The following is a 23,824-nucleotide window of genomic DNA, read 5'->3' as shown; positions in this document are numbered from 1 at the left end:
AAGGGTGTTTGTTTTCCCCCTGTTTAGACTTATTTAGCGTCTGCTGTGAGTACAGCGGCTTGCATCAGCATTTCTGCTGGCAGGCGTTGTACCATTTGATAACAATGATTGATATGCCATTATCTGTAAGAAAAGTTCAAAAATAGTAAAGGCAACTGTTAAATATTCTTACTGTCTGGCTATCTTTCACACAATGCCAATGAGGTAGGTAGGTGACTATATAAATAGTTCTAGGAAAATTTTCAAAGCCAAATTTGAAAATTAATGTGTTTGATTTTAACTTTACATTTTTTATTTTATTTTATTTTTTAAATAATGGCTAGCTATAGCTGCAAATACTTTAGTCATGATTCATACTGTATACCTATGCATTTTGATGCTTTAGAGAAGTGTTCCTAGAATTGTTTTATTCAGCAATGTATGTTAATACGAAGGCTCCAGATATACCTTACAATAAACTATCAACACCTTGGTCTAATTTAACGTCTATCCCTGCACAAAATGAATGGTACAGCCTGATTTCCTGGCGTTTTGTAAAGCATAGTGGGAGACTGATTTTGTCCCTAGTAAAAATTCAGACCTCCGTCAATATGTGCAAGATGACAAAATCAGAGCTCTAGTTTCATGCTGCAGCCATGTGCTCACACTCTTATCCACAGAGTATGATCTCACACATGTTCTGTGTGAAAGGTTTATTTATTAAACACCTGTACACATACACATATTCAAACAGTCACACTCGCACCTGTATTCACCCACATACACAACATACAGAGATAACATATATCTATCTACCTATCTATTTATATCTACACATTATATATATATATATATATATATATATATATATATATATATATATATATATATAAAAACCCCAGCAGGGTAGATCATTGGACCTTGACGCTGTGGGGAGGCCTCGAGGCTGCTCTCTGGAGGGGCGTGGCCTCATGGGCGTGGCAGGGTTCTCTAAGGCCTGGTTATTTCAGCATTGATTGAAGCATTCAAGTTCTGAGACTCACACTGACACTACGGTGCCTCCATGGCAGGAGCGGTTGTGGTGGTGGTCGGAGGGTTTACACAGGGCCGATAAAACGCTCGGACGCGAAAGTGGTGTGGAGCGGTCTGGCTACGCCAGGCTGCCAGGCCAGGAGACGACGGTGAGGGCCACCCGGCTGCGCTGCTCCTTCAGCATGGGCACCAAGGCGGAGTGACTCATGCCCACCGTGGGTATGCCGTTCACCGCCATGATCATGTCACCACACCTGAGGCCAGAGGCAGCAGCACGACTCAGCATCACGCCACAGTCAATTCGCTCACACACATCTATACATCAATAAGCATTGGAGGTTCCACCAAATCTTGTGTACACATCCAGACTCAGTTAAAGTATAATGAAAGGCAGTATTACATTTAACATTGCAAAGAAGGCAGTTAACAACAGTTCGCTTACTTCAGGCGTCCATCGTAGTAAGCAGGCGTTCCCAACACGATGGTCTTGATGAAGAACGCCTGGTTGCTGTGGTTCTCCTCGTAACCCCCGACGATGCTGAAGCCCCAGCTGCCAGGGTGACTCCGCCTCAGGACTATTTCGTGGCTACTGTGAAGGTAGCTGAGTCATATTAAAAGAAAGAAGAAACAACAATTTATCGTATATTTCAGAAAGAGAGTGTAGGCATTTTTGGCAAAAGAGGAGAAGATACGGGGCTGAAATGGATCTAGAGCAAGAGATGGACATTTCAGGTCCACAGATGGTCAAAAAAGAAGAGACAGCTGCAGCTTGGGAAGAGGAGGGGGGAGGACAGGGAAGATGGGATGGAGAGGGTTGGCACGACGACAGGGAGAGAGAAGGAGGCTGAAGGACGCGGAGGAGAGGGGGGTGGCGGAAGAGAGGGAGAAAAAGAGGGAGAATGAGAGACGGAGGAGACAGCACTGAAAGGCTTCTGTGTCCCAGCCTCAGTGTGAGCCGAAGTGAGAAAAACAGAGAGAGAGAGAGAGAGAGAGAGAGAGAGAGAGAGAGAGAGAGAGAGACAGACAAAATGAGAGAAAGCGTGATTTCACAACATGCCACTTTCAGCTGATGAGCCAACAGCATGCACTGCCCTGCAAATCCCTTTGCTGGTCACATCAATGTGGCATAAATCTCCACAGCACATGAGCAGAGATCCAACGGGAATGTTTCGCAAGCCCACTTCATCGCGCCCCACATCCTTACCTCCGAAACGGAGGTATAAGACACTTGCATAAGAACACGGGAAATAAGTAGGTGAATTTAAAACGTGGCATGCCGGTGGCCCACCCCACGTCGCTTGCACTCATGTAAATTTATTTGGATCACAGCTCACCAAGGAGAAGTGGCTATTTTAAAGCCTCCCAATGGATCAATTGTTTCCAGTCTAAAAAAAGAAACGTACATCCTGGGAAGTACACCCCATTAAAGGCTACGTCATAGCCATGAATCTGTGTCTCTGGATCCGCTGCTAGGGGACGGTGCAGCTAAAAGCGGCATCCATCGTCTCATTCCTTCCTCCAATGGCTCCCACCTGGCGGAGTGTTCGTCACGCCCCACCTGCGCAAAACGGACCTCACCTGGGGAGGCCGAGCCACATGACCCAAGATGGCGACCAGCTGGCGTCGTAGTCGCTCTCGTGGTGTGGGAGTAGCCCCTCGTCCTGGCCCGGACTGTCTGTCATGCTGACCTCCAGCGCCTTCAGTTGGACGGAACAGGAGGCGGCGCTGGACTTGAGCGTGCCCACTGCTTCACTGTGGCTCAGGGAGGTCAGGTCCTGGCCGTTGATGCTCAGGAGTACGTCGCCTGAGTGGAGGAGGAACATAAAGGCACGACGCTGAATGGACGCAGGATCAACGACTCAGAGCAAAGGGAGGCCACGGCTAATGTATATTAAGGCATTTTATCACTGACGTTTTCCACCCTACACTCTCTTGAATTCATTTTTCAGTCCTGGATTTTGAAATTAATGACAGTTAACTGAACCAGTTATGTAACTGATTGGACCCTTTGTCATTACTAACTCCTAAGCAAAGGGAGGGTGGAAAATCTATTGCACATTGATATGACTTGACTACCTATGCTGTGAGACATAAATGAATACATATAGTTATACTTGCTTCGGTTAAAGATTCTAGCACTGGGTTTTGGATTTAAAGTCCTTAGATGAAAACCTCTGCTTTACCATCATGATCTAAGATGATTGTAATGTCAGCAATGACATATTAGAACCTTGGTTGTGGTATCCATGACACTAGCTGTAACTGTAATAAACCTTGGTTGTGGTATCCATGACACTAGCTGTAACTATAATAAATCTTGGTTGTGGTATCCATGACACTAGCTGTAACTGTAATAAACCTTGGTTGTGGTATCCATGACACTAGCTGTAACTGTAATAAACCTTGGTTGTGGTATCCATGACACTAGCTGTAACTGTAATAAACCTTGGTTGTGGTATCCATGACACTAGCTGTAACTGTAATAAACCTTGGTTGTGGTATCCATGACACTAGCTGTAACTGTAATAAACCTTGGTTGTGGTATCCATGACACTAGCTGTAACGGTAATAAACCTTGGTTGTGGTATCCATGACACTAGCTGTAACGGTAATAAACCTTGGTTGTGGTATCCATGACACTAGCTGTAACGGTAATAAACCTTGGTTGTGGTATCCATGACACTAGCTGTAACTGTAATAAACCTTGGTTGTGGTATCCATGACACTAGCTGTAACTGTAATAAACCTTGGTTGTGGTATCCATGACACTAGCTGTAACTGTAATAAACCTTGGTTGTGGTATCCATGACACTAGCTGTAACGGTAATAAACCTTGTGATGGACGAACAGACAAGACTTACCCCTTTTGATCCTCCCATCCCGCGACAGGCAGCCGTGTGGCTGGACGCTTGTCACAAAGATGGGCAGCTCGCCGCTTTTGCTGCCCCGCCCCCCGGCCACCGTCATCCCCAGTGACTCATGGGGCTCCTTCTTCACTGTGATGTGTTTCTCTTTGCAGGTCACACACTGGGAGAGGTCCTGGACACATGCACACCGTCACACACACCATGGCAATGTAAATCTTTTCAGGGCAAGATAAGAAAAGCAGAGGAAACCCCTTTTTCTTTAAGTGGCATTGATTGTGACCGTTATCTCTCTTACGTCCAGGCTGTCAGAAGTGCTCCATCGCCACAATCAATGCCATCATTGATCCATTTGATAGGAGTAATTAAAACTGCGGGCACGTGGCAAGACTGGAGGCAAACCAAGAGCTCATGGAAACAAGGGTTGCCTAGCGGAACCTCCATGGTGGAAAAGATGGAAATAGAATCTGCAGTACACACGCACGCACGCACACACACACACACACGCGCGCTTCACTGCTGGGGACTCACCCTGTGGGTGGCGGAGCGGGTGAGCTGCAGGTTGGGGCCCGGGCTCAGGGCAGCAGTACGTGGTAGGGGCACAAAGTGTTCATGGTACCAGCTCTCGCGGGCCGGGTTGGATCCCGCGTGCACGGTGACGGTCTGCTTGGGCCGGCTGATCAACAGGTCCACCCTCTCTCCACTCGCCTGAAGGGACGGTGCCAGCACACAGTTAACTAATAGTGCCCATAACACCTCAACATTGATCCACAGGAGCTGACCAGGACCAGGAGCTGGTGCTGTGTGCAGCCTCATTCTGCCCTGTTAAATGGTCCTGTGTGTTCAGTGCTGGCAGCACTGGCATAGACCTGGTGTCAAACTTTCAAACCTTTCTGTGCTTTTTTCACAAATAAACTGGTTCTCGGCCACCAAAATCGGTGCCAGACTAGACTCATAAACCTGTGATGGAAGTGGTTGCAGGGTCATGTTATTCAGATATTCAGTTATTCAGTCCCCATTTTCCAGCGCATATAACCCAAAGTTTTTTTTTGCCAGTATTTAATCTGCCAAGAAGCGCAAGTTAAAAACTACACACATTCACAACATTAAAAAAACAAAGCAAACAAAGGTCTTGCACACAATCACTGGCCATGACAATCCCTCTTCACAGTGTGGAGACAAGTGCTTCTTTATTGTCAGATATACTCTCAAAGCAAACTAAAATTTGCAAACAAAGAAGGTTTTTATACAATCTGTCAACTTTATCCAGGCTAGGGAACACCCACATCCAGACATGCAGTCCTTCAGCTCTCAAACCAATGGAAACGTAGCCCGTTTTTGTAAGGGTGGGAACCAGCAACATTATTAGCATGGGCACTTTGTTGGTGGAAAAATGGAGAGAGAGAAGCAGGCACCTAGTCACAGGTCGTGTTCAGGCCACTGGCGGTAACGCTCGAATCAGTTTCTCTCCTTTCCTTCAACTGATTGTGCTTCCGCGGTGTCACATGGCCCCAGTGTGTGATTGTTTGCTGCACCAGCCTTGTTATTAAGAAATACAGTCCGGATCGGCAGCGAGAACTGCTTGTCTGGTTCTGCATGATTTTTATGCATGGGACATTTGAAAAAAGAAACTCCTTGACTTGTCCAGATGACTTTGTGCACGATGGCTTAAATGCTGGTATCCCCCACTTCTGCATTTATATCTTATTAGAACCACTAGAGCATCTGTTACTTAGTCAGCCTATTTCAGTTCAGTTGTACAGTGCATTGTCACAAAGCTACTTTACAGAAATCTGGTTCCAGAATTCTACTGAGGGAGACAGCGGCAAGGAACAACTTTCCGAAGAAGGCATGACGAAGAAACCATGACAGGGGCCGAGGGTCCAAAAGGGAGCCAGTCCTAGGCCTACAGGTCTGCTGCAGTCTCACCTGCTCTGACATCTCGACTGAAACAGCTATCATGCCATGCCTCTTTTTCTCTATTTAAAAAGAAAACTCCTTGACTTGTCAAAGTGACCCTGTGCAGACTAATAGTGATAAGTTCCAACCGTGGCTCTGCATTTATATCCGACAAGCTGTAATGGTAATGACCTCCCATGGTAGTCGCCTACACTCTTGTTCACTTTGACAGTGAAGCCACACTGACCCAATCAGCTTGTACACCATGCCTCTATATAACAGCTTACATACATCCTCTCTCTCTCACACACTCTCCGGCTCTCTCGCTCTCTATTTTATATTTTATATATATATATATATATATATATATATATATATATATATATATATATATATATATATATATATATATATATATATATATATATATATAATTACGTCCTCTAGGGGTTAGACGTAATAAATATTTTTAAGTGACTGCACACTCAACCCCAGTCCAAACAGTCCACATTCCCTCAAAATGAACAGAAAACTATATTTAGACACCCACACCCACACAGAGATATCTAAATATCTATATATACCTCTCTATCTATCTATATATCTCCATATATATATATATATATATATATATATATATATATATATATATATATATATATATATATATATATTTGTTTTCAAACAAAGAAGGCTACAGAGCACCCACACACACATCTCTCTCTCTCTCTCTCTCTCTCTCTCTCTCTCTCTCTCGCTCTACCTGTATGACCTGGGCAGCCTGTTCGGGAGTGCCGTGTCTCAGGTCATGCTCGTTTACCGCCAGCACCCTGTCATTGCTGCGCAGACGCCCATCCTTTGCGGCCAGGCCTCCGTCCAGCAGGTCCAACACGAACACGCCGGCTTCGTCCGTGCGCCGTACCAGCTTGATACCCAGCTGCTCGGCTGAGTCGCGCTTGTGCAGGGTGATGTGCACGCCCCCCGGGCTGCCGTCGGGCGCAGCGGCGGCGGTTGCCGGGGCAGCAGCCGGGGTGGCCGGCGGGCGGACAGCACAGCGGCGCTCTCTCAGTACGGTGAGCTGCAGGGTGGCGCACGGCCGGGCCAGCGTAGAGCGGGCGAAATTATGTGGGGTGTTGCTAATGTCCACATTGTTCACCTGGACACCCAGGGATGGAGGCCAAAGGGGGAGGGGGAAGAGAGAGTGTGGTCACCTCTGAGAGAACAGCACTGTTTAATACAGAGCACAGAGGCAAATGCAGCTGTCACTGTACAGCTTCAGGACATGTTGATCTATCAAATGAGTGCTCAAAGAACAGTTTTTGATCTAAATATATCTATGCTGACACACACTGGGTTTAGAAACCAATTATGCATTTTTTTCCTTGCTCCATTTAAGTAGTCCAACCACAATGTCAACTGAGGTGTAATAACAAACATTACCTGCAATATTTGGTCACCAGCCAGGAGCCGACCATCTCGAGCGATGACCCCGTCTCGGTACACCTCCTGGATCACAATGTTGATAAGTGGAGTTTCGTTTCCCCCAACAATGCTTATACCCAACTCCACATATGGGTTTGATCGATGAACCTCAATGGTGGTGATTTCGCCTTCAGGCAAAGCTGGCAGCTTCATGCAACCTAGGCGCCACAAACAGTGCATCAATCACAAAGATCACCTGATGTCCCCATTACGAGCTCCGGAGAGAGTACATAGCAAAGTCATACCCTCCTCTGCAGATAAGGGCAGACACTCAACAAAGTCCCACCCGGAGGAGGCAGAGCTTCCGGTGCGAAGGAGGTGAATGCAGGGATTGCTGAGGGGACGCTTCACACGAGGAGGGACACACTCCAAACCATGGACGCCTGTCAATCAACCACAGACGCGGATCGATCACGCACACACCCACAAACGCACACTTATGCTGCTTCATGCAGACAATCGTACTGAGGTAACTCACTGTCCTCCTCAGTGCTCTCCTCGAAGGCAGGATTGTCCACGCCTGGCTCGTCTGTCCACATGGGCATGCTGCAGGCATTGGAGCCAGCAGGGGGCGACGACATGCTCTCCCCAACCTCAGTCTCTGGGGATTTGGAGGTGTCGGTCACCATGACCCTATCTTCCCCACACTCTACCTGGGGGCCCTCCAGTCCTTTCCTTTGACTTTGTGTTCCTGGACACCTGTGCCCACAGATGCATGCAAACAAACACATACACACACACACACACACACACAAACAATTAGCTACCCAGTTTTTATAACTATGTAGAAAATACATGAGTTCTCTAAAATTAATTTTAAAAAACGTTAAAAGAAAAAACGTTATTATATACTTTTAAAAATAATTATTAAAATTATTAATAAAACCATAACATTATGGATCAATATGTGTCCATTTAACATTTTCTTTTCACAAAATGGCATTCTTGCATACATGTAGTAGAAAAAAACTGGCAGTGGTTTTAAGAACCAAGATCTGGTTTTCTCTTGTATTATTGAAACGATTCTTGAATAGAGATAACACATTCCTTCACTCAGTCAGTAGAACCCATTAATCACTTAGTGCCATTGGTAGAGAAACGTACTGCAGAATTTATCAGAATATATTCCAAGAACATGTAGCAATGTTTATTATAATACTGTTGAACTGTTTTGAGAACTCCAAGAACCTATTGAAGAAGTTATGAAAAATATTCTTTACACTGCAGCCTAACTAACCAGAATAACTATACATCAGCATATTAATGACTGATAAATGATGTCCAAACCACCCAATGAAATGAATTTCATATCAGTCAATTTTATACCACTTGCCAACACTGGAACAAAGTTCAGATTTTTGTGGCATACAGTGGAGTTTAAAGTCTATCAAACCAGCCACAATAGAGGCTCTGGAGACAGTGGAATCAGATTTGTAAAGTCGGAATTGTGCAAATGAAAATTAGTACCCCATTTCGAAACTTTTTTTCCCCCCAACTGTGAGTCAGAACGATATATGATGGAACCCTTTACACTCTAAATATAAACACACAACTCAGAGTTGTTCAATGCAGTTCGCTGAGTCATTCCCACCGGCTTTCCTATTCAGAGCTCTCTTCATGAGGTTCAGGAAGGCTGTATGACTCCTGCACCTTTCCTGAATCTTTTAGAAAATGCTTCCTTCTCTGCAGGTGAGTCAGTACTCATTAGGGTAACTCCACTGTGATCTCCAGTGCCTTGCTGCAACCAGTCCCAGACACTGTGGCTTAAATACAAAGGAATCAAAACAAGGGATATATTTAGATGCCTGGCACACAATATATTGCCTGTTTAGAGATAGTGTCTATGGTAAATGTTGAGTACCTCCACCTAACAAAAACCCATATTATGTTTGCGTGTCCAGTTAAAGACAGAGGTACAAATATATGATAACTGAAGAATCGCTCTGTCCCCAAAGCTTCTCCGGTGAATCCAAACTGGGAGGCGCTCTGCCTCAGCCGTTTGGCATGGGACGGCATGAACCACATGTCACAGAGTCACAGAGAAAGCCAAGCCTAAGCACAGCGAACGCGCCAAAAGCCATTTCCACTGCAGCCTGGCCCCCGAGTCAGAAAGCCATCGAGCTAATGTCACAGCCTACGTGAAACGCGCTGCTGCCCCACCAAAACCCACCCAGGTTGCCCTTGGCAGAAGCGGGTGAAAAGGTCCCTGGAGTTGAAGTTCCCTAGCATGGCTGCAGAAATCTCCAGGCTGTAGACAGCGCGCCATATGCCTCGGTGGCGACGTTAATCTCCCCTCACATGACTAAGGGAAAATCCCCAGAGAGAAGCGTGTGGACTGAAACCCATCCATGGGGCCCACACCCAGAGATCACATTGCTCAAAACATGGCACATGACACAGAGCTGAGACTGGGAGACTGGCTGCACCAGAACATCCTGAGCATACAGTATGCTTTAGCACCCTCTCAAAAGTGAGCAGTTATGCATTGCACACACGTTATGTCTCTATGCTGTGTTTGAAGTGTGTACTATAGCTCTTCTTAGAGCAAACAGCCCTTTTCACAGCATGAGAATTGTAAAAATAGCATCACAGAGCCCTCACAGAGCCAGTATATTTTATGATATCCATACTTAGCTCTGTAGTCAGTCGAGATTTGTGACTCTGTGCAAGAGTGCAACAGTTGTAAAAACTTTGCTAGACTTGTAACAACTCTCTATATATTTATATATGCTATATTTTAGTTTATTCATAACACCATAAATCTCACAAATAAAACTGTTAATAATAATAATGATATAATTGATAATATAATTAATAACTATAATCATATAATAATAATGGATAAATAATACTTGATCGTTATTTATAATAGCACATATATTAAGTAATAATAACATTACCTCCATGAGTAATATTTTAAGCACCTGTTGATTGAGGTGTGCATGATCACGGTTGACTTTAAGGTGCATAAGTGTGCGTGTGTGTGGCTTCAAGTAGCTGTGCTTCAGGTGCATAACTCTGTGTGTGTGTGTGTGTGTGTGTGTGTGTGTGTGTGAGTGGCATTAAGTACCTGTGTTTGAAGTGCATAACTGTGTGTTTGTCTGTGTGTGTGTGTGTGTGTGTGTTTGGCTTTGAGTACCCATGTTCGAGTTAGCATCACTCTGCATGTGTGGCTTTGAGAACCTGTGTTTGAGGTGCGTAACAGTATGTGTGTGTGTGTGTGTGGGTGTGTGCATGTGTGTGCATGTATGTACATATGTTGTGCATGTGTGTACGTGTGTGGTTTTGAGTACCTGTGTTTGAGGTGCATAACAGTATGTGTGTGTGTGTGTGTGTGTGTGTGGGTGTGTGCATGTGTGTGCGTGTGTGGTTTTGAGTACCTGTGTTTGAGGTGCGCCTCCAGGTCGCAGCGGGGCATGCTGAGTGAGCAACTAGGTGTGAGAGGGCATGTGACGGACAGCTTATCTAGCAGCTTGTGCACCAGGATGCTGGAGCGCCGGCAGCCCTGCAGCTGCAGCCGGGCGCGATCCAGCGGGCAGAAGTCGCGCTCCTGCAGGAAGCTGCGCAAGCACCGGGCACAGAAGGTGTGGCCGCACGGTGTGTCCAGGGGCTGCACCAGCGGCTGCAGGCAGATGTGGCACACCAGGTCGTCGTCCACCTCTAGCCGGTAGTTGTACAGGTGGTTCTCCCAGGCCCGGTGGATCTGGCCACACTCTGAGCACAGGGCCTCCAGGAGGGCCTCACTGACCACGCCGGCGTCTACCCCTTCCCCCAGACTGCCCATGGCACTCAACACAGGCTGCAACTACACACTTGGCTGACTGCTTTACGGAGGCGCTCGCCCCATGGGCCTCGGTGGTGGCGGGAGTCAGGCAGAGGTTAGCTGCTCCCAGGGAGGCAGTATGACATCACTCTGGAAATTTAGAAGGCAGATGGAGATGGTGGTTATGGTCTCTGATTCACTCTGTCTTTGTTTTTGTGTCCATGTGTCAGAGGAGAGATTACGTCGTGTGGCAGTGCAGGGTAACTCATGTACACTAATCTGACATGGTAATCTCTCACTTCCTTGCCTGCTGATATCTTCCAATCCAACAGAGAGGGAATTATCTGGGATTAAAGCAAAGAGCACATAGACCAAAGAGCGAAAGAAAGAAAGAAAGAAAGAAAGAAAGAAAGAAAGAAAGAAAGAAAGAAAGAAAAAGATATTTGATGGACAAAATGTTTGACTGAAGAGAAAGGGGAAAACTGAAAACGAAAGGACTTAAATTCATGATTTAAAATTAAATAATCATTTACTCTTTGACAAACAGAGAGTTAAAAAGAATGGAAGAAAGACTGTACAATTACAAAAAATATACCAATGTAAATTAAGCATCGCACTTTAATGATTAAAAAGCCTGTCTTAAAATAACAAAATAAATATTTATTTCTTGCCACATGTACTTTCCATTTAACGCCACATTTCAAACTCTTTGTCTCAATAGCGCTATTCACTGTAAACACCAGTGGCATGTAGCCACAGATGACTGTACCTCCACCCTTCACATGCATCTAAGGTGACGGTGACCAACAATCCTGCATCAGCCCCCACCGTTACCACCCAGGTCCTTAAAAGCCACAGAGCAAATGTCTGCTGTATCTGGGTCCATGTCTCTGGGTACCTGTCTCTATCTCTTTATCTTACAGCTGGATATGAATAATTCATGAGGACACAAGGCTCCTCTGTTCCCATAACAAAGCCTTGTCATCATCACGTCACACACACACACACACGCACACACGCACACAATATTGCAAGGCTCCAGTGGGCCTGAGTTTTAATGTGGACATTACTCTGTATTGTTGTAAATGAAATACCACCAATGCATTTAAAGCTCATCCCATTTTAAATAGTAGAGGGCATGTTAAGAGATTCCATTACATTAAGGCCCATTTAAAAGCCTTCGTGTAGTATACAGAAGAAATAATATTTTCTTTCTTTTTGTTTTATGTAGCACATTGTTTTTGCATCTCTCTCTCTCTCTCTGTGTGTGTGTGTGTGTGTGTGTGTGTGTGTGTGTGTGTGTGTGTGTGTGATGGCTGAACAGTCACCACTTCAAGGCCAGTGTTCTTGTTATATCTTTTCGGTTGTCATCAACTCTCTGAGCTAAGGCATGCCTCTGTTGATAATGTGTCTTTGTATTGCTACAGTATGTCCTTGGCTGATTATGGGACTTTGCTTAGTCTATTTGGTAAATAAACCGGCATCATTAATAGACCATAAACCAGCGAAAACAGATGACCGCCAGGTCGATTCATTCCAGAGAGCAGAACCTATTTTATGAGCTTATAGAAAGTGCAGTCATTTCTGGAGAAGAGCCCACACTGAGGTAAAGACAGTGTCTTGGTCAGCAGCAAAACCAGCATGAAAAACAATGACAAAATAATGACGTCTTTCACATTTGAAGCCCGTTTTCAATTCATCATTCCTTCCTACAGGCTTTTTCTCGCAATCGCGATCGAATTCACTAACCTTAACCCAAGCATTTTCCAACATGATTGTCCACTAGCATGAAGAAAACAACAAAAATATATCTATAGGCTTTGTAACTATTGTTGCCTATATTGGTGGGAAAGAGAGACATCGTCTAATTTCCTAGTCTGTGTTGAATGAAAATGTCATACCTTTTCTCGACAATATGAAATAAAATAAAAAAAAAACACTCAGATGTGCTGTCTTATTATTTCTAGATGAGCTCGACCATCGTAAATATGCATTTGACTATCAGCCTCTTTTCCCTTTGAACGGTCGTGGAACCGCCAGCAAAGGGACAACACCAGCTAATTAAACAGCCTCAATTCAATAACTGAAACTACAAAAATATTAGGCACAGTATGCATTATATTACCTATTCGTGCTCTTCCTTCGTGTGGTGAACTCTGGTCCCGAGAGGGGGACAATAATAGACCTCAGTCACATCCACTGCAGCCTGCTGAGACACCGCATCCGTCCGTCAAGACGCCCCCGTTTCTGTCTCGGCCATAAGATTTCTATGGTCTCGGTCGCTCCACTTCGGTCATTCAGCTTTGAAGGCGGGCGTTCATGCTGTCAATCTAACAACAAACGTGCCCTTTGACGTGCCTGATGAAAATGCGATCTATATGTTTTAGTCAAATAGTAGAATTTTGCTATTCGTTTTTTTCATCATTTTTCTTTCCCAAACCACGTTTATCACGTTTCCGGTCAACCTTGTATTGCCAATGTTATTATTAAACTAAATGACTTAGATATTTTTCAATCTACTTGAAGAGTAGGACAGGAACTAAAATAGTGCGATGTGGTCCTAATTGGGTCCTCACACCATGAACGAAAACACGGTGCTAGTCTGTAAACACAAATTGAATGGTTTCAAATGTTGACTGTGTAATCCGTCATATTTTCAAAATGGATATTGACAATGACAGTGAACTGGAAAGGTAGGCGATTCTAAGGGATATGGCTACGTGTAGAAGTTCGTTTTCACTATGAACTCTTAATTGTAATGCTAAGCTAATTAGCTAGCTATGTGGTTTGCTGTGTTTATACCCGGCTTAGCAGAAGTAAATAGTTGTAGATGTAGTTTTAGCTTAACTAGCTAGCTAGCATAATCGAAATTCTACACAGCTAGCCAACATAAATATTGTAGCCGTCTGACTTATTGCAATCTTATGTTTTATGAATAACCACTTTGGCAAATAGTTCACTAATAAGCTAGCTAGTTTGCGCTGCTGTTTCCGACGTGGTTTGACGTTTATTGGTGTGAATGGTGTGAATGGCCTGACGCATTACGTTGGACGGTTTATGTTCCGAAGGCATCAGCCCCATTAAGTGCCAGATGCGTGATCACAGGGTAGCGCGACTGGGCATCAGCTAGGTTATATGTCTGGCTCGCGTTTGTGCGTGCGCGCTCACATGCGCGGACCTCTTGTTGAGTCAGCAGTTACTCCAGCACCTGTTTCTGAACAACGGTCAAAGAGCAGCTGTTAGGACAGTTGGTGATGCCAATAAGAGGCGATAACTGTTGCCGTTTTTGTACACGCATGTAAATGTAGTTCTTGTCATACAAAAACTAAAAAAAATATTATTATTGTTATTATTTTTTACTTTACAGGCGCGCAGTTGAGGAACTTCTCAAAGAGGCCAATAGGGCTAGGGTGCGTGCAGAAACCATGGGTCCAACAGGATGGTAAGTCAGAATAATCGAAACGATCCCAACGACTATGAATCTGATGTGATCCATAATGATCTTGCTTTTCTTAGCAAATGGTTAAATACAGACTATGGTGCCCTTTTGTTGTCTTATAGGATGAAGTGTCCTCTAGGAAGCACAAATAAGCGTTTCCTGCTGAACACTCTCCGATCGTCTGCTCTTGATCGTCGATCTGAGACCCAGGCGGCTACAAGACAAAAAGGAGAGGAACGGCAGTGTGACGGTGCTCGAGAGACACGTCAGAGACAGGACAAAGACCACAGCCATAGAAAAGACAGTGAACACAGAAGAGAACACACTAATTTTCAGTGTTCAAGACACCACACCTCTTCCAGTAATACTTTGGCATACAGAGAACATTCTCTTAATCGCTCCAGCCAATCAAAAAGGACACGCTCCCGCTCACCTGTCAGAGACCAGTCGGCTGATAAAAAATCCAGTGACAGGCTTCAGAAATAATGTACTACTTTATAATTTATTTATTTTTTTTTATTAAGCAGTAAAAGGTACACAGGAGTACATGTTGTCATCAATCTAGATTGGTGCTCTTTCTGCTTAGATCTGTTATCTGATACAAGATTTTTATCTTTGTTTTCTCAGTAACAAGAACTATGTAATGGCTTTTTTGCTTTGTTTTGGATTTTTTGTTTGTTTGATGTGTTATGTGTGATTTGTTAAGCTTTATCAGTCATTCAATGAAAAATACATAAAGTGTTTAAGTGATGCATTGAAAACTAGCTGTTACTCTGAATGTTATCCTGCTGCAGTTGTGAGCAGACTGAAGGATACACACTTTAGGTAGGGGCAGCAGTCTGTCATCCTTTTGTGGAGTGACTGAAGTGTCCTTGGTGAAAGTGTACACTGTAGAATTTCACTGCAGCTATGAATTTAAGACAGCTGGATCAAGTAGTGCACATGTATTTGTTTTTTGCATTTTTCTGTGATGCACTGTTGTACGTACTATTGTACATGTTTGCTGAATATAGTCTAAATAAATAAATATTTCAATATGTATTGTAATGTTATAGTAAATACCATAGCATTGCCTTTAATGTATACAAAAGGTGCAGGGTTTCCACTCAGGCACATTAAATAGTGGTTTCATTTGAAAACTGTTCGTTCACCGAAGAGGATAGAAAATAAAACGTTAAAAAAGAATCAATTTTGCTAGCAAATAGCTTATCAGGGTAAGCTCTCTCCATTAGGTTACATTTTTATTTGTTCTTTCCATACAAATGTTGCAACCTCTGTCAAATGATGTGATTTATTACACTGTTACGTCCCTTGCATGGACAACGTTGAATTCAATTTAAATGTCATTATCATTCCTTTTACGTTACTCTCTGTATGACATTGTTTGCCCAGGCTTTCGTCGTCGCCACAAGGTAAGCATCTTTTATCGCCTCGCTTTGACATGGATTACGTATGTTCCCATCAGTCTAGCAGAGATCTTGTCTTAAAAGCAGGTTAAAAGGTTTCCGTGTGATACGCCCCCTCCAATTTCACTTGAACCACAAAATAAAACTAACGAAAGCTTTAAGCTTTATTCGTGTCATGCCTGTGAAAAAGTAACTTTGCGTCGAAAAACTGAAGCGCCTCAGTATTTGCGTCAGTTTATTAAATGACAAATGAAAAGTTTAGCACATGCAGCATTCCTCAAACCTTCTTTAATGGTCTAAGTAAAGCAATATGTTCAGCTGTGAGTTCCTCAATATTAATATTATTAATGTTATTTAATAATATTCCTCATATTGTTCTGAGGACCCTCGGCTAATTCACTCTGGATTAAGGAGTGCACGCGTCACTTATGAGAGCATAAACCCCGAAAGGGGACCATACGTTCTTATCACCCTATTTTACACAACTCCGATATATATATATATATATATATATATATATATATATATATATATATATATATATATATATATATATATATATATATAAACATTCTAATTATCTATCCTTAAGGATAAACTGACATTTTTACTTTTTGACCCGAATAGCATTTTAATTGCCACCCAAGTTCATGTACTGATCAGATGGTCAATGCTTCAAATTCTGTTTCCTTGCTGGCTGGGTAACGCTACATTACATATCACTTAAGACCATTACGCTTCTCATAACTTCCATGGATATACCATCAAACTGCATCTCCTCACTTACGCTTCATAAACCTCATTGTGCGTCTCCAGCATTGGGGTAATCGGCACGGATAACTGTTTCCTTCCCTTTCAAACCAAAGTCATATATAAACACCATTAAGAGTCGTTACATGGACTGGTGTGAGAGGAATGGGTTTACTCGAACTTTATGGTCAAGCACGAGAGCCCCATTTAGATATCAGGAAAAAGTACCATTATTGCTTTTGAAGAGGTCCATGCAAACACAGCATTGTATCACAGATGGCCATGAGTAGGCCTATTTGGCAGGCAGTCGCATTTTAAAAGGTGAAGCGAACTTAAATCGGTTTGTATTTGTTGTAATGTACTTTTATGTATAGTTCAAAATATTTTTTTTGGTATTTATTTTAATGACATTTTTCCTCAAAGGCGGTTTGTTGCGTCCATCGTCCTGAGCATTCTCGAAATGCGATGGCTCAGCGTACGGACAGTGTTGAATGCATCCAGTTCATGCGCATCTCAAACTCTCTCTCTTCTTTCGCACTTCACGATAATTGGTTTACACCGAACATCTTGGTTTTATTTAAACTACGAGGGCTTTAGTTTAATGGACCGAGTGCAGGTGTGCCTAATGGCAGGTAAACCCACAGGGACTAGGGAAAAGACGTAGGGAGGGAAATGTTTTCTGGTGATTGTTGTCAGTGTCCATAACAGGCCCTACATGAGACTGAGTTAAATGGGCCATTTGATGTGTACATTTTGGAAGTCTCAAGCGTTGCCGTGCGCGTGCAAAACAGGGGGTCTTGGGGCTCAGGCCAGTGTTTTCGTGAGTCATCTTGCTTCGCTCTCCTTAATCTGTTAATTTTCCTAAATCTTTTACTGCTTTTTCCTATTAGTTTGCTAACTGTGAGCAGTTATTATTGCACATCTGGGACAAATCGATTTGTTTCCCTTATTCGTCATGTCTTGATAAGCCAATTACCGTAACAATGTAAATCGATTGATAACAGTCCCCTTTGCAGCATATTCAAACGAATCATATCACAAAATATATCACATATTCAAACGAATCATATCACAAAATGTGTAATAGCCCATTTCAATCACATTTGACATATGTGTTACACATGTGTTAGGGTGCGCGAGACCTGAGCTCCCGACCACAGACCGCATACGTAGGAGGCGTTCTCTCGCTTACCTGTATCACGAGACAACTGCAGGTGTAGCCTTGATAGTCATGGGCAAACAAAGATGTTTGTTAAAGCCATTGATTTGAACATGGCCAGTCCTGTTCAATTATTGGCGAACCGCGGGGCTGCCTGAAGGAGACACGTTTAAAAAAATGCTGCGATTTGTCGCGGCTTTGTGTAAACACTGACACCAATGGATAGGTGAACCAGGGTCACATGGTGTCGGTGACACACCTATGAAGGCCTAAATCGGCGCCAGACGTTCGGAACGCAGGTAGAGCCGAAGTACTACGCAGAAGCAGGGCACAGACACATGTGCAGTTATATAGGGCAGTATCCCCGGACTGCTTCAGGAATGAATCGGGAAGAGAATTACTACTCACCCGGCCACCTTTACAAGGACTCTTGTGTCTATCAGAGGCCCCATAACGAGGACTACAGTCAAAGCCCGCCGCCGTGCCTCTATATGGGCAGACAGGCTCAGTCCGCTTACGCTTCACCTTCCTTGGGCGCCCAGGACCAGCATACTTGTCCAGATATTACGTCTTATATGCCCGTCAGAGAAGATCTTGCAATGTCCCACCTGCACCATCCACAAGCCCAGCAACTGCCTCTACAATCCTTTGGCGCTTATGGAGATTCTCTTGACCTGTGCGCGGATCGGAACAGGTGCCATCTACCCTTCCCTTGGATGAAATCGACAAAATCTCATACGCACGCATGGAAAGGACAGTGGACAGGTAACGTGTACACTTTGGCCATTAATCTTTGCTAGTTCGCACTGAGGCATTTAAGGATGGTTGACCTATAATAACTACAGCTCTAACGTGTAAGGAAATGAATTACGTTTGATTTAATTCAGCTCTCTAAGTAGTTTAGGAAATTAGTGTTTCTTAGGGAATGGCTCTCACTGTGTTTTGGGATCAAATAAATAGACCGAATTAGTTGGCAATATAAAGTGTTTCGTTATCTTGTTACCGTGGGATTACTGAAAAATGACCCAAAAAAAACTCTAACATTGTCCCTTTTTGTTTATAAATAAAAGTCGCAAATACTAACTTTAGGCATCACCGATGCATAGGTCGAAGACAACCGTTTAGAAACCAAAGAAATAATCTGCTTTTTCTTCATCGTGGCATGATAGTAGGTTACAAAGAATTTGATTACGAAAATATGTATTTCATTCTCGTTTTTTCCCGTTTCGATCTTGGTCCTCGTATGATCTGGCTGTTCTCCTTCTGCGGTTTAGAGGATGTCACTAGTGGGAAAACTCCGATGGGGGATTAGCAGAACTCAGAAGTTTGTTTCATATGATACAGCAAACGTTTCATATGATACGTTTCATATGTTTGTTTCATATGATGCAGCAAACGAGTCTATCTGTGAACTGATTATACTGCAGACTAATAAGGGTTTCATTATAAATTCCTTGCAAAACTTAATTTCACAAACTTTACATTTAATGTCTTCCTGTATTTATGTTGACTGATACTTTTTTGTTATCATAACCTTTCCATTTTTGGTCAATCATCTTAACCTATAATTATCGACGTTATTTATACAACACAAAGGGCTTTTGTCTGAATTTACTTTAGAATTTTTATTGAACCCACCATTTTAAGGTGAACAGCTTTCGAAAGCTTAAAACAAATGTTAACATTTGTTGAAATTGTTTTAACATTATTTTACGTGCTAATACTTCACATTTGCATTGATTAAATAAGCATTGCAACGAATCTGAGTAGCCTGGGTAACCTGAAAGGTTCGGTAACGCTTTATCTTACGCTGTTGCATTAAAAGGCCTGGTCTTTTTCGAAATCGAAAGGACTACGGGAAACTGATCCTCGTCCAGGTTGCCTATTAACGGGCCTTCTCATACTCTAGTGTGTACTGTGTCGTATATTTAATTACTGAACTCTGAACAGATTTAATTGAACGCTGAACAGAATTTACTGATCCCGGTTTAGTAATCTATAACTCCTCTGGTTAACCTAGCAAGTAAAAATAGGACAAACCAAAATGACAATGAAACACAGAGTTAGCCTAAATGTACCGCACCGTAAATGTATATTTGTACCGCAGTTTAAATACCAATGAATTCTGCTTTCTTTAGGTTATCAAGCCTTTCTGGCTTTGGATACTTCTTAATGAAACCAGAACGATTGCTGTGCATATCTTTTTTTTTTTTGTCTCGACTTGACCAGATTAGTAAAACTGAACTGAGTCGACCTATTAGAAAATAGTTCCAGTTTAACATATTCAACTTTTAAGATAATTAGACCCCCTAATATTTTAGGATAAAATAATAAATTACACCACTCAGGAATGTGTAACAGACGTTCTTTTAATAGGCGTCTTGTTTTAAGAACTTAAGCGTGCTTAATACTCGATCTGTTTGCTGATTTCTTTCTCAAACACACCAGATTCAATTAATCAATTAATTACAAGTCTTAGAAGAATTGTTACAAAAATCATCAACCTGCTGGACTCCAGTAAGGCTCATGACGTCCAAAGGACTGGGGGGCGCTCCAATCCTTCAGACGTCATGGGCCTTACTAGTTTGTTTTTAAATATTTTGCAGTTAAAGTAACTGGGACTCTCTACTGGCTTGGCAGGTCCGTATATGGTAGAGGCCGAAGAGAACAAGCGCACGCGGACAGCATACACCCGCGCACAGCTGCTCGAGCTGGAAAAGGAGTTCCTTTTCAATAAATACATCTCGCGTCCACGGCGCGTGGAACTTGCGCTCACCCTCAGCCTCACCGAGAGGCATATCAAGATCTGGTTCCAGAATCGTCGCATGAAGTGGAAGAAGGAAGAGGACAAGAGAAGGGCCAGAGGGATAGATCCAGAGCAAGACTCGTCTATTACCTCCGGGGATCTCAAGGACGAAACGTGTGCGCAAGGGACTCCAGCGGGACCACCGTCACCCTTGCGATCTCATATGCCTTCAGCTCCGCGAGATCCTTCTTAAACACTTAAACCGAAACATGCACTCGAAGCATCGTTGACAGCAGCATAGATCATTTTATGTGCTGCGAACAGAGGCCTCCTGGACGACGGACACGGAGTAAGCTAGGACCACGTTAGGTACCTGTACTGACTGGCATTAGCAAGTGAAATGGTGTGACAAAGCTACACTTTAGTCAACAGAGGGCAGCATAAGTTTAAATATTTGGCCTACTGTGTTCAAGGAGATCCCTGAAAGTCAATACAAGTGAATTTGCGCAAGTGACATGTAGTGTAATCAAAATTCAGCACTTTTCTTTCTCTACCACAAAATTTGCGGGACGAAGATTAAACAATTTTATTCTTGAGCCGTTACTTTAGTAGACGTAATATTAAACACCACAGGTAATATTAAACACGTAAATACCACAGGAATAACTATTTGACTATTTGGTGAGGTACGCCAATAATGTTATTCGCAACTTTCGAGAAGTAGTTTGAACGTGGATTATGAGAATAAACATGCATCATAAAGTATAGACTTCCACATGCATTTTCCTTTGTTGTAGGTAAAAGCACGATTCGTAAAATAAATGAGTGAACCAACCAACTGTTATGTGATATTTTAATTAGTTGTGAGAGGAAAAACAGTTTTCATTAGGCATATACACGACGGGCAAAAAACGTCTTGTTTGATACCTAAGAGATAAGACAACTTTCAGACATAAATTTACTATTGCTTTGCATCTTTTTATGAGGTTTTACGCATCATATGAGTTTATTTTGCTTGGCTACTACAGTCAGGATATTGCGGACGATACTGTGAAATCAAAAGCAAGCACACAGAACGGAAAAGCTCCGTTCATGATTTCGCCTGACATTGTCCAACCAAATGAGTTCACCTGCGCTCAGAGCTTGTTTGGAACGTCAGACAGCACAATGTAGCGTATTCGCAAGTGACAAATCTTTTTCACTTCTTCGATGGCCCTTTTTGTTTCCGTCGGACGCGAGTTTTCAAGGCGTTCGACCAGCTGACGCATAATGGCAGCTTTACTGTTCATCCGTGCGCAGATGACAAACGGAAAGCCAAAACGCTCCTTGTACGCGGAGTTCAGGCGAGTCAAGCGCGACAGCTCTGCGTGCTCCAGCGTGGTCATGCCGGCTTCACGCTGCTCTTCTTGCGAGTCACGCGTCAGCGTCCCACTCAGGTGGTCCCTGCCAGCAAGATCGGGATGACACCTGAGAATGCCCTCTTTACCTGCACGCATGTTTTCAACAATTATTATTTTAGTATCTTAAAATTTGATAATAAAAAAAAAATCTATGTGTAGAAATAGGCTTACCTGATTGGGACAGACTGTCGATAAAATCTGATATGTGAGCCTCTATTTCAGCGAGACTTGAGAACGGACGGTGTGTCCATATTGCCGCCGGAATAAGGGGACATTTCTCAACCACATTACCAAATATTTCCAAAAATTCCTCGTATGTGAGAACGTTTACAGCACATATGTCCATAGTATCATGCAGTATTGGTAATGTCAGAACACAGGATATTCAAATCGAGGTCGATGACCGCTGAAGCACACTCGTGTAAACATCACGGCTGAGACTTTCCCCAATGAGTCCATGAGTCACGACCGCTAAAACTGTTTCATGAGAGGTATAACTTTGTTACGCTTTAATTTAATTGGGACGCAACACATTGCAATTGTATGTATTTCCAGTCTTCAGTTGTTGTTTTTTGTTGTTGTTGTTGTTGTTTTTTTAATGTTCGAAATTATTACTTAGAAAAGGACAGTAACAGTAAAGCCCTAATGATTACTGGAGACACTACTTCCAAATACAAAAACAGTTAACAGAAGTGAAGCAGATTAAGTTATCTCAGGAGTCCTCAATAGTACTAGCATAGGCTGCATTTAAAGCATAAAATATATTAAATGATTAAAATAGGAAAATAAAACAAATAAAACAAGGACAACATAAAACATAACCGCACGTAACAACCATCAGCGTCTAGGCATTAGGCGCCAGAATTGGACATACTAGCAGATAAAATTCAAGCACTAGCTATAGGTAACAATCGGCATTTATTTAGGCTGTTTATTTACTGCCTCAGAGGATAATGCTTTATCAGCATTCACCAAAAGGACGTAAAGTGGACTAATCCTCCTGTTAGATCCGCATATGGAAATGTTGTAAAATTGAGCATAATGGTTATGTAATGTTAAGCTCCTCTAAGAGCAATGATTTAGGTTCTCCGTTAGAGACAGAGTTGCCATTTCCGCGGTTTTCTCGTGTACTTGGGCTATTTTGAAAATGCAGTCGCGCTTAAATAATTCGAGGCGGCGGGTTGCGGGCTGTTTTGGGGCTACTTTCATAATTTCATGACTGTAAAGGGGAGAGGACATTAGTAGCATGTGGGAGTGGAGTGAGAGAATAAGAGAAAGACGTAGAACGTGAGAAGAAAGAATTTAGAAAGTATTTAGTTAAGCGAAGTGAACTTAGGTAACGTTATTTTCCTAGCCTAACCAGCAATTCTGGGAAAACGGAGAAAAAAGTATTGCAAGGAGTGGAAGAAAGAAAGGGGTTTCATGGATCGGACCCGAAAGTATCCAAATTATGTTAAAAAAGCATGCAGATACCGTAAATCAGAACTAAGCGCACATCACAGTGACTTTGTTGCACATAACAGGAACGTCATTCTCAAATGCCAGAACTCTATTTGACACAAGCGTTCCTTTACTAGAAAGAATGTTTCCGTAAAGGAGGCAGCGTGGCAGTTTGCTGCTCATATTGCTTGTAATTCATGCTTCTTAACTGTTCATCATTTGTGATGTAGTGGAAGAAATTTCAAAGTGATAAGTTTACATAGAACCAAATGCACAAAGCGAATCAATTCAGTGATGGGGCCTGTAAAAACAGTAAGTACACATTAGGTAATACTTGTTATTATAACTGTGCAAATCTGGGGTGTTGCAATGTTAAGGGCTCAGTACTGATTTAGTTCTCTGAAGTATCCTGGCTTTTGGAGCTTTGGACTAGTTTCAGCTTCTATTGACTAGGTTTTCAGTTTC

The 23,824-nt window shown here is 42.9% G+C and overlaps 4 protein-coding genes across 7 annotated transcripts; 2 read left to right on the top strand and 2 right to left on the bottom strand.

The window, feature by feature from the left end:
- Nucleotides 1-634: 634 nt before the first annotated feature.
- lnx2a (ligand of numb-protein X 2a) lies at nucleotides 635-13,309 on the bottom strand. 4 transcript variants are annotated; one of them, XM_081717700.1, is made up of 12 exons: nucleotides 13,145-13,309; nucleotides 11,262-11,363; nucleotides 10,637-11,169; nucleotides 7,735-7,955; nucleotides 7,502-7,639; nucleotides 7,215-7,414; nucleotides 6,538-6,930; nucleotides 4,407-4,583; nucleotides 3,873-4,050; nucleotides 2,590-2,815; nucleotides 1,454-1,612; nucleotides 636-1,265 (listed from the first exon to the last, which is right to left on the bottom strand). In XM_081717700.1, exons 3-12 carry the CDS (start codon nucleotides 11,038-11,040, stop codon nucleotides 1,130-1,132), a joined length of 2,232 nt encoding a protein of 743 aa, XP_081573826.1. In that variant the 5' UTR covers nucleotides 11,041-11,169; nucleotides 11,262-11,363; nucleotides 13,145-13,309; the 3' UTR covers nucleotides 636-1,129. The 4 variants fall into 4 exon arrangements, with proteins under 4 accessions (XP_081573832.1, XP_081573826.1, XP_035382543.1 ...); XM_035526650.2 differs by lacking the exon at nucleotides 11,262-11,363; XM_081717706.1 differs by lacking the exons at nucleotides 4,407-4,583; nucleotides 11,262-11,363 and having other exon boundaries at nucleotides 635-1,265.
- Nucleotides 13,310-13,564: 255 nt separating this feature from the next.
- si:ch211-140b10.6 (uncharacterized) lies at nucleotides 13,565-15,495 on the top strand. The gene is made up of 3 exons (XM_027008091.3): nucleotides 13,565-13,712; nucleotides 14,387-14,461; nucleotides 14,581-15,495. The coding sequence occupies exons 1-3, from the start codon at nucleotides 13,639-13,641 to the stop codon at nucleotides 14,942-14,944; spliced, it is 513 nt and encodes a 170-aa protein (XP_026863892.1). The 5' UTR covers nucleotides 13,565-13,638; the 3' UTR covers nucleotides 14,945-15,495.
- Nucleotides 15,496-18,153: 2,658 nt separating this feature from the next.
- On the top strand, nucleotides 18,154-20,772 carry pdx1 (pancreatic and duodenal homeobox 1). The gene is made up of 2 exons (XM_027008110.2): nucleotides 18,154-18,538; nucleotides 20,414-20,772. Exons 1-2 carry the CDS (start codon nucleotides 18,154-18,156, stop codon nucleotides 20,770-20,772), a joined length of 744 nt encoding a protein of 247 aa, XP_026863911.2.
- A 586-nt stretch (nucleotides 20,773-21,358) lies between these two features.
- Nucleotides 21,359-22,326, bottom strand: urad (ureidoimidazoline (2-oxo-4-hydroxy-4-carboxy-5-) decarboxylase). The gene is made up of 2 exons (XM_027008109.3): nucleotides 22,091-22,326; nucleotides 21,359-22,005 (listed from the first exon to the last, which is right to left on the bottom strand). Exons 1-2 carry the CDS (start codon nucleotides 22,263-22,265, stop codon nucleotides 21,656-21,658), a joined length of 525 nt encoding a protein of 174 aa, XP_026863910.2. The 5' UTR covers nucleotides 22,266-22,326; the 3' UTR covers nucleotides 21,359-21,655.
- Between the last annotated feature and the right edge of the window lie 1,498 nt (nucleotides 22,327-23,824).

The sequence above is a fragment of the Electrophorus electricus genome, chromosome 1 (genome assembly GCF_041902795.1).
Source record: "Electrophorus electricus isolate QZ-2024a chromosome 1, ASM4190279v1, whole genome shotgun sequence".
Taxonomy (NCBI): domain Eukaryota; kingdom Metazoa; phylum Chordata; class Actinopteri; order Gymnotiformes; family Gymnotidae; genus Electrophorus; species Electrophorus electricus.
Note: the sequence above shows the minus strand (reverse complement) of the source record. Positions and strands in the feature narration are given on the sequence as shown.